This window comes from Propithecus coquereli, unplaced genomic scaffold (genome assembly GCF_000956105.1).
Source record: "Propithecus coquereli isolate 6110/MARCELLA unplaced genomic scaffold, Pcoq_1.0 Scaffold42, whole genome shotgun sequence".
In the NCBI taxonomy this organism is placed as follows: Eukaryota; Metazoa; Chordata; class Mammalia; order Primates; family Indriidae; genus Propithecus; species Propithecus coquereli.
Window position 1 is genome coordinate 10,443,465 of NW_012149952.1, and position 11,209 is coordinate 10,454,673.

The following is an 11,209-nucleotide window of genomic DNA, read 5'->3' on the forward strand; positions in this document are numbered from 1 at the left end:
TTCAATAGCTGATGTTGGCTATTGAGGCTTAATATTTCTCCCAATTCAATGGGAGAAATACTAAGCAAAATTCTGTGTTATTTCCGGGAAAATTTGCTCTTGTTGATTGAATGAATTACAAAATACTTCAAGAAGCTTCTCACTAGAGGAAGACATCTACATAAATACTAAATGGAAGAACTGTACTAACAGTTACATTTTGCTGAAAGATCTACTGTTATTTTATTGTTTTAAAAGACTGATTATCTTCTTAAATTACCTTTCCCAATTTCCTTCATTTTCTGTAATGCTATCAAAATAGTTGTCGTCACATAATTTTTAAGACTCAAACAAAGCTCTAGGTTCATCTTCAGTTCTTCCTAATTTTTCTACTGTATCCAATTAGGCTTCCAATCCTATTAATTCTTCCTTGACAACATCCTCTTGATTATTTCCACTTCTTTCTTCTGCCCCTCGGGTCCAGATTACTGAAATAATATCCTAATAGATTTCCTATCTCTCTCAATTTAATCTAACTTCTACAATCAACACCAAGATAACTTTTCTAAAACATTATTTTCACCTTTTTCTCTCCAACACAAAACATTATGATGGCTTCCCATTACCTATTGAATAATAATAAGAATAGCTGCTATGTGTTGAGCACTTACTATGTGCCAGGCACTATGATGAGAACTGTATAACCACCTCATTATCCTCATTATTATTATCATCTTCATAGAGATGAAGAAACTGAGGCTCAGGTTATGTCACTTGCCTAAGGTTGCACAGGCAGTAAGTTATAGAGATGGGATTTAACTCAGTTCTGTTTGGCTCCAAAGCCTGTGGTCCTAACAACTATGCTGTTAATATTCTGTCAAACTCTTTAAATTCAAACTTTGGAATTATTTAAGACCCTATAAGCCTGGCCCTGTCTTACCTTTCCAGTTTTATCTCTCATTACTTTGTAGCACAGACTCTCTGTTTTAGCCGAGCTAGGCTCACTATCTCCAAATCTACCATATACTTTCCCTCTAAATTTTGTTCATATGGTTTTTTCTGCTTGGAATACCTTCCCTCCACCCACTGCTTATCCAAATTTTAAACATCTTTGAAGGCCTAGGTCAAATTTTAATTCTTTCGCATAACTCACACCACTCTTCTGTTATGGACTACCCAAAACATTTATTGTTTATACTATAAACTACAATCTTTAAGTGCTTTTTATTACATATAAGTAAAAAATGTTTGAACACATGCCTGCAATATATGTATACTTTATTTACTTATACATTTTGGATATATCCCACTGTGCTATTATATGAATCATAGAATATATATAAAATAGAAATATACACAGGATGAGATAACGATGAAATGGTGTTTTTATAAAATTTAACATTTTACTAACTATAGATCATTATTGAGAGTGGATTCATATTTCCAATAGTCTTGATGATTTAAAATTATTTTAGCTAGCTCCTTGAGAGGTCAGAGTAGGTCAGCATTGTGTTTTCACCGTAAACTGGCGGATGATGAGCTGTGCTAGGAGTCGCACAAGTTTCACCTTTGCCATTTTCCTGATATTTGCTTCAACTTGCATTGCTAGCATCTTCTGTCTCAGATTTCTTTGTAGGAATCTTGTTAAGGCACTTGTCCATTTTGTGGGGATTGGTTTAGTTAAAACTAGATAATATATCCATAAATCTACCTAACTTGGCATGGGTAAACTGCTATTAGTTGTAATCAGGTCAAGCCCCCCCCACTCCAAATGTTCTTCCCTCACAAGATCTTTGGAACCTATGGGCTGAGTGAGGGCACCGGTGTCAATCTGTATATATAATATCAATAAGTCTTCATTTCTTACTATCTTAGATATATGTGTGTGTGTGTGTGTATGTGTGTGTGTGTTTGTGTGGAGAGAGAGTGTGTGTGTGTGTTTCTATTTTTCCTTTCCACTTCTCAGTGGGTCATCTTGTATGTACCCCCTAGGCTATGTTCATGCTTACTTTGGAGAGCACTGACTTCACATATATAAAGTGTGGCTCTCAAGTATTATTCTAGGCCTCTTTAGGAAAGACTCATCTGCTTATTTCATGTTCCCCACAATATTTAACACCATATTTGCCACATACTATCCTAGATACTTTATTATGTGTGGAATATATTCTTAAGAATGCCAGGATGAATATGGACTGTGTTTTTTTTGTTTTGATTTTTTTTATCATTTTAACCATTTTTAAGAGTACAATTAGTGATATTAGTACATTCACAATGTTGGGCAACCATTACCACTCTCTATTTCCAGAACGTTTTCATCATCCCAAACAGAAACTTTGTACTCATTAAATAATAACTCCCCATTCTCACTACTACCCTGTGTAACCTCTATTCTACTTTCTATCTCTACAAATTTGATCATTCTTGGTACCTCATATAAGTGGAATCATACAATATTTGTTCTTTTGTGTCTGGCTTATTTCACTTAGCATATTTTCAAGATTCATCCATGTTGTAGCATGTGTCAGAACATCATTTCTTTTTATGACTAAATAATATTTCATTTCAGGGATGTACCACAAATTTTTTAGTCATGGGGTCTTGCTATGTTGCCCAGGCTGGCCTCAAACTCCTGGGCTCAATTGATCCACCTGCCTCAGCCTCCCAAGTAGCTGGGACTACAGGCATGCTCCACCACACCTGGCTTATACAACATTTTTAATCCATTAATCTGTTGATGGACATTTGAGTTGGTTCCACCTATTAGCTATTGCAAATAATGCTGCTATGAACATTAGTGTACAAATATCCATTTGAGTCTTTGCTTTCAGTTCATTTTAGTGTATACCTAGAAGTGAAACTGCTGGATCCTTTGGTAATCCTATGTTTAACTTTTTGAGGAACTGCCAAACTATTTTCCACAGGGTCTGCACCATTTTTTATTCCTACTAATAATATAGAAGGGTTCCAATTTCTCCACATTCTCACCAACATTTGTTATTTTCCATTATTTAAAAATAATAGCTATTGTAATGGGTATGAAGTGGTATCTTATTGTGGTTTTGGTTTGTGTTTCCCTAATGACTAATGATGTTGAGCATTTTTTCATGTGCTTTTTGGCTGTTTGTATATCTTCTTTGGGGAAAAGTTTATTCAAGCCCATTGCCCATATTTTAACTGGGTTGTTTGGTTTGTTGTTATTGAGTTGTAGGAGTTGTTTATTCTGGTTATTAATCCCTTACCAGATATATGATTTGCACATTTCTTCTCCAATTCTCAGGTTGTCATTTCACTCTTTTGATAGTATCTTTTGATGCACAGAAGTTCTTTAATTTTGATGAAAACCAATTTAGCTATTTTTGTCTTGTTGCCTGTGCTTTTCGTATCATATCCAAGAAATCATTGCCAAATCCAATGTCATGAAGATTTAATCTATGTTTTCTTCTAAGAGTTTTATAGTTTTAGCTTTTAAGTTAAAATCTTTTATCCATCTTGAGTTAATTTTTGCATATGGTATAAGGAAAGGGTTTGACTTCATTCTTACACATGTAGACATCCAGTTTTCTGAATATTTTATTTGTTGAAAAACTGTTTTTTCCCCATTGTATGGTCTTGGTCTCTTGGCATTCTTGTTGCAAATCATTTGACCGTATATATGAGGGTTTATGTCTGAGCTCTCTATTCTACTTCCTTGGTCTGTATGTCTGTTCTTATGCCAGCACCATGCTGTTTTGATTACTGTAGCTTTATAGGAAGTTTTGAAATTAGGAAGCGTGAGTCCTCCAACTTTGTTCTTCTTTTTCAAGATTGTTTTGGCTATTCAGGGTCTCTTGATATTCCATATGAATTTTAGGCCATCCTAAAATTCTTCTATTTCTGCAAAAAAATGCCACTGGGATTTTGGTAGGGGTTGCATTGCATCTGTAGATTACTTTGGGTAGAATTATCATCTTAATATAATAACATTAAGGATGTCTTTCCATATGTGGGCTATTTTAAAAAAATAACTACTTATGTGAAAGTGATACTTGAATTTTATAAAAAGTCAAATAATATAGTAAAATACAAAGAAAGAAAGAACAAATTACTCCAAATCTTACTACTCCTTGATAACCACTGTTAACTTTTTGGTAAATATCCTTCTGAATACCTCTCTTACAATTTTATATAAATGGGATCTGTTTTTCTCCCACTTAATATGTAATAACATGTTTTTGATGTCAGTGACCAGATTTAAGTTATAGTTGTTTCATCATTTACTTAAGCAAACTCATACTGATTATTTTAGTTTGTTGTGGACTATAATATTTATTAATATCATGATATTAATGGTAGGGAAATCATATAATTTTGAATGGTCGATGTTTTCCTCTTTTGGATGAAGAAAGGTACAAAGTTTTTCATCTACTCAGTTCCTGCATATCTGATGTACTGTAATGCGTAAGTGTTAGATCTTTGGTGTGGTAATTTGTACAGCAATAAAGGGTAGAGAACTAGACACTTGTTTAGAGATTTGTTTATTCTCTACTCTTTTATAGCACAGTGAATAAAAATAATGGTGCATCCAAATTAAATCAAACTTTACAAAACTATAGGAACTGGGTATTTAGTTTATTCTCATTTTCCCACCTTTACAGGAAGAAGTCATGGATTTGACAAATAGAGAAACACTGCATGAATGGTGAGTACTGTACTTTGAATTACTATTCTGACAATTTGTATATTCAGTTATATCTTTTCTTTCAGATAGCAAATCGCAGTACTGACTACCTTTCTTTCGTAGGGAGCTACAAACTGCACTACAGATGAGTCAATCTTGGGACGAAAGTTTCAACCTGGTATGGTATTAACACTTCAATTTTATAGAAAATTTCAAATTTTTACTGACTTGCAGTATTGGCATATCTAGTTTTGCTGTAATTTCTAGAAATCTAAGCTCTATTAGAAACTAAAATTGTATCTGATGCATAAATAATTTTTGATTACTCTTAAACAGTTTATGATTTACTCATAAAAATAACTATCATTGTTTCAAAGTAGGATTCAAAGTAAATAGCTGTCTGATACAAAACCATGGCTGTGGTGGACCAGCTTACTTTCTGTTCTAGTAGGCCTAAAAAAGTTCAGCTGTGCTGGTTAAAATGCTTACATGACAGAACAATAAATGATTTCATACCCTTCTACATAATTTATTAACTATATATTAGAGTTTTAAACCACAGACAAGGGTTTACTAGAAAAATAATGTATTTTTATGCCTGTAACATATATATCCCCTAACATTTTAATATACAGCCTTTAATTTAAACATATTTAGAATTTAGTTACATCTCTTGTTAGTATTTTTTAATGTCTGTATACATTGTGGTTACTTAGTTGTGGTAGTTGAATGATGTTTAGTGTTCTGTTCCATGGACATCTCAGATAATGATCACAAAACAAAAATTGAGCTGAAATTTGAGTAGGAGAGATTCTGGTTAATGTCAATTTCCAGATTTGGGAGTTATTAGATAAGGAAATGGGTCATCAGCAGAAACAATGACATTTTATTTTCCTTTGAGTCTTCAGTACCTTAGATGGGCAGCTATCCCTGATTTTGGAATAGGTCCTGAAGAATGAGTAGATAACCTCTGGAGCCTGTCACTTTTCATGTTTTGGTGCTAATACAATTAACAGATGCTGTTGGAGTCTCTTAACCGACCCAACTCTAATTACGTAGCTGTTGATGTTAGTGAGTAAGAGAATCTGTGAGTTGTTAGGAGGAGGAAAGGAACATGTAATATACAAGTTTAACTTGACTTGTGTTTTGGAGAAGAAAGGAGCCAATTTGAAAGTCCACATTTAGTGTTTGTATATATAGTATGTATTGCTCAATATTGAGTTCTCACATTCTGGGTCTTTCTGGGGTGCTGGGAAGCCCCTCAATAGCCATATAGCTCCCTTCCCCAAAACAAAAAGTGTTCCTTTCCTTATTGAAGTGAATCTTGGGTTCCCTTCTTGATTTAGGATAGTGAGAGCGCCTCACCAAGGTATGGCCAGTGATTTGGTACTAAGGACTCTCTTCCCCATGCAACAGCTATCTCCCTAAGTACTTGATTAGTAAGCAATTGGTGCTACAATTGTACACTGCTTTCTGCTTACACAGAATGACAATGATCCAGAGGCATCGACCTCCCCAAAGTGCATTGATTCAATTCCGGTATCCCCAGCGGTTTCTCCCACCAGGGGGATTGAGAAGGTAAGAAAGGAGTGCCTAAAAGTCTATGTCCCTTGAAATATTTAGAAAACATTAATGGTCACCCACCCAAATCTTTTGGGGGTTATATTTTGCAATAGCGTATCTGATTCTAAGTGATAGTTTTCCCCTTTTTTCATTTCTTAAAACATTATTTACATATAACAAAATTCACCAACTTCGAAGTATACAGTTAGATTATTAATAATTTTGGTAATTTTGTACAATCCTAATCAAGCTGTAGAACAGTACCCATGCTCTAAACAATTTTCTTGTGATCTTTTGCACCTTGATCTCTCTCCCCACTACACCTGCCCACCCAAGGAAACCAATGATCTGCTTTCTGAAAAAAGTTGCAGTTTTAAAACCTCTGTTCCAATTTGATTTTAGCAATGTTTTTCTCCATCTTTACATACTTGTGTGAGTTGCACCAGTTTGCCTCCAAGTCCTATTCCCAGTCCTTCACGACAATTTACAAATGTAAGTTTATGTTGTATGAAAATACCAAATTGCTGATAAAATAAGGATTTTAGAAACTTGAAAAGAAATTATAGCTGTAGGTTCTGTGACAATCAAATAAGGGATTTCTTTTTAGTGAAATTAACATGTCATTGTTTGGGTTTATCATTTTGTATATTAAAAAAACCAAGTAACTAAGAATTTGTGAGAACATATGAAGAATTCAGTAATTCCTTAACCCCACTTGAACATAATCTTCCTTTGACCAAGTTTGTTGGTAAGGATCAGAGCTGTCTCTAGAACTTAAAACAGCTTCATCCATGACACTTATCTTGATTCAAGGCAAGTCCCAGCCAGGACTGTGGGTCTTTCTTGACTATAGGATTCAAAATCCTGAATCCTTATGAATTAGTAGACAGTTTTGCTCCTGAGGTATTCCTGTTTTTACCCGTATATAGAGAAAAGCAGTAAAACAATGTGATGTTGTGTCCTTTACAGAGTCCTCTTTTTGTGTATGTCCTTAGACATGTTATAATGAATTCATTCTTGCTGATTTTGTTCAAAATTTCTTCTTGTAATGATCATGATGATTTTATTTTAGGAGAAGTCAAAGCCCCACCAACACTCTTAGACCAAGTATCCTCGGAAAAAGAAAAGGTAATTTTATCTATCAGCAGAAATAAAACTAACTTTAAATTACCTTTACAAAATATCTAAAATCAAGTGTTATACAAAAATTCATTTTTAAAGGATTTATTTATTTAAAATATATTTGATAAGTTACTAGAGGCCTTTTGTTTTACCTAAATGGAAATATGTATGAAGGTATTTTTAAAACTATAAAGTGCTACATAAATATGAATTGAGAAATTTAATTCCAGTTTAGTTGGCTATTATGATTTTGATTATATAGTTTACCAAGCTAGCTGTCTTAAATACTTTCTGAAACAAGATAGGAAATGAATGAATGAACAAATAAATAGTCAGTCATCAAGTATTTTGCTGAATCTCAACCTCTACCCCACCACCCAAAACACACACACACACGGATACCATGTGAATGGGTTGACACAAATTAGATCTGCCTATAACACTAAAAATATATACGAAGGTGTATGTTCTTTGTTTAGCTTCTTTATGGAGGTTATTTTTGGTTGAATAAATGGAAAGTGACCAACCTTCTGAGTAATAAAGTGCAGTGGAAAGAACAGAAGTGTTTTTTTTTTTTTTTCAGTAATAAAAGGGTAGTGGAAAGAAGAGAAGCGTTTTTTTTTTTTTAATTCCTACAGTCTTGTATCCCACTTCTCAATGCTACCTTACTAAGCTATGCTCTTCTTCCTTTTGAAAGACCACCACTGAATTACATATTTAGTACAAAGTTTAGCTACAGTGAGGAGAGAGGAATGGGTAAAGAGGAAAGGAGATTGAACTTAAAAATGTATGCTTGTGAAACTCCATTAAGGTGGTGGGGGAAGAGGAAGAAGAAGAGCAAAACTGTAGGGAAAGAAACTGAAATATACTTCAATGTTCTGTGTATTTTGGATTAATTAACGGCATCTTCCTAACAACATACCTAACTTAGCATATACCTTTTATATTCTAAGACTAAGATTAGATCAATTCTGGAAAACACTCTTTTCCAAACTGAACACATTGTTTTATGAAAATGCATCAGTGACTAAGCTTAGGGGTCTTTTGCCTGTTCTGTGAAGTTTGGGCTAGTGTTGAAAAAAATCTTTAACTCTATCAGCTGTTGAGAAGTTGGGGTCATTTAAAATAAAGTGTGCTTAAATTGAAGATAGTGTTTTACCAAATTAAAATAGTTTCCCTTTTAAGGTATTTATACATAAAATATTTTATTATATTGAAAGAATCTGGATTTTTCTTAGAATTTGTGATTTAAAAAATTGTTTTTATAGTTCAATTTTGACATAATAGACTTGGTTTCTGCCCCGTGTCTTAGTAGATGCGACATGTCTCACACAAGCTTCTTGTACCTGGTTTTCAGCTGCCCTGGAGGACAACCACCTTATTTCTTTGAGGTGTTCCTGAGGGAATTCCAAAGTGAATTCTGTGTATACCACATAGTCTATATTTTAAGTCATACCCTCCCAAGCATACACTATACAAATTTGGTGAAAATTCATCTAGCCAGATGTAATAACAGATAACCAGAAATCTAATTTTATTTAAATATTTTGAAATATGAATATTCACATTTGGGAAACAACAAACTATATTCTATTTGGATTCCATTTCACAAATGAAATGTAGGGGAAAGATGGTATAGACATAAAATAGAGATCTTGAAGGGGGAAAGGCTAAAGAGAATGAGGACTCTGTAAAGTAGAGGAGAGTATGAGATCAAGCTTAGAGTCCCCAGTGTATGAAGGCATATTTTATGGTGATAAGCAGCAGTTACTTCCATCAGGAATAAGCAAGAGCAAATGAGACTTCACGTGGGAATTCTAAGAAATCTGGAGACATAGGGCAGCTGTAAACATCATTTTACAAGTAATGCTGGTTTTAGCACAGACAAATTTAATTTTCTTTTATGAGGAATTTGTTTTAATTTGTCATGTTTTCAATTTAAACCAAAAAGGAGAGATGGGTGGTTTTTCCATAGTGTCTTAAATGTAATCTGGCAAGGGACAGACTTCTAGACTGCTTTTGAGTTTTATGAGCCATGATTACATTCCTAAGGAAGATCTGTGGAATCTCTATCTCTAGGGATACTTTGTAATGGTGACCTTAGTGTTTTATCATTAAAAAATATTCTACCCTAGAAGTTATGGGCTTGAACATCAGTTTTTCTCATGTCCAGATATAGTTATCACATGAATGTGAAACATTGTGCAGATTTGAACATTCACTTCAAGGCAAAAATTATAGGAATGCAGTTTTTTGAGAGTAGATGTTTCTCCTTAATCTCTAAAATAGATTTATTTTGTTCATTGTGTACTATAAAAAAATTTATCTATTTAGTTCATTGTGTATGGTTAGCAAAATAGAGATAGCAACAACCTACAGGTTTTAAATAAGGAATGAGATTAAAGTCATTAAACAGCTGTACTATGTAGCTATGTAAAATCATGTTGTAGAATTTAGTTAATAATTTAAGAAAATGATAATCATTAAAAGCAAAAAATAGATTAAATGTCATTATTATACACAATACAAACCTGATTTTGTTTAAAAAACAATTATGTATACACACATATTCAGGAATTACTGAACAATGGTTATCTCTGGATAATGGTGACTTAAAATATTTTTCTTTGTGTTTTTCCATATTTTATAAATTCATTGCAAAGAACAAGTATTACTTTTGCAGTTAAAAGCATAATAAACATGTTAAATAAAACATATCTACCTTGACTCTACTATTTTGTCATAGATGAAATGGCACTTGAACATCAGCCAAAGAGGTTTTTCCAAGGCACAACCAACATGCTTTCTTCTGATACTTCCCAACTGTTAGAAAAAAATATGTGGTGAGTATTAACATGAGGTTTTAAACATTTACTAGCCATTTTCACTTGGTTTTTAAGTCTACTTTGGCTAGTGTATATATTCAGAAGTATGGTACATTATTAAATATCTTTAGAAGTTATAAAACTAATATCCCAAATGGATACTATCAAGTTTAGTTCTTTTCTCTAACATGTGTGTGACAATATATGGTGGATACATTTTGTAAGGTTTTGGCATTAGATCAAGAAGTATTAGAGGAATACATAAAAATGCATCCCTGGAAGAAGTTATCTTCTGCCCAACTTTTCTACCTTGGATTTTTGTCTATTTTGTCGGGTTGAGAGTATTATTGAAAAGTATGCTTAAGAAAGCATACTAGTGTTAATAATAAAAATGGGAAATAGGAATGGATTTCTATTTATTGTTGCTGTTGGTTTTCTTGTATAGCTCTTGTGAAACTGCTTTTGTGACTAGGGTCAGTTGTTTGCGTCGTGTTTTGCCTTCATATATACACAAAGCAGAGTGTACAGACAGATCTCTTGAATTCTGTTGTCAATGAGTGGCATTCTCTTCTTTTAGTCTATCTTCAGACACTCTTCACAGAAACAGCAGCAGTGCTGGATCGTCTGGTGATTCACCAGCTGAAATCAGCGCTGTCACAAACTCTCCTGTGTCACCTTTTCATACTGGTTCTCCATTTATAATAGTAGATGAGCTTTCAACTAAATGATTTACCCATCCCAAGATTTTCCCACCAATAGAGAAATACACATGCACACACACACAAAAACCAAGTTAGAACAATAACAGAATTGTGTGGTATAATTTAGACTATCTCCTATTTATCTTTTTTTCTTCAATTTCCTAAAATTCTGTTTAGCTATAGAACTTGCATGTCTAATTCTTGTGTATACCCTTAAATTCAACGTAGTAATATTTTCAAAGATGTTGTCCAAATAAGAACTATGTGGAAGATACAATCATGTATCTCTAAGCTGCTAATGTCTAGAAAATGCTGCATTTTCACTTTTTAAAATAATAGGATGAAATAATTCTGATGAA

General features: G+C 33.4%; 1 protein-coding gene across 1 annotated transcript in view; it reads left to right on the forward strand.

The window, feature by feature from the left end:
• The window catches only part of LOC105817555 (protein FAM122A-like), a 32,593-nt gene extending 21,716 nt beyond the window's left edge, over positions 1-10,877 (forward strand). Inside the window, exons 3-9 of the mRNA XM_012653267.1 lie at positions 4,617-4,660; positions 4,763-4,817; positions 6,125-6,217; positions 6,605-6,693; positions 7,272-7,330; positions 10,071-10,167; positions 10,727-10,877. Of these exons, the coding sequence (XP_012508721.1) occupies positions 4,617-4,660; positions 4,763-4,817; positions 6,125-6,217; positions 6,605-6,693; positions 7,272-7,330; positions 10,071-10,167; positions 10,727-10,877 (588 nt within the window). The remainder of the gene's footprint in view (positions 1-4,616; positions 4,661-4,762; positions 4,818-6,124; positions 6,218-6,604; positions 6,694-7,271; positions 7,331-10,070; positions 10,168-10,726) is intronic.
• Positions 10,878-11,209: the final 332 nt, after the last annotated feature.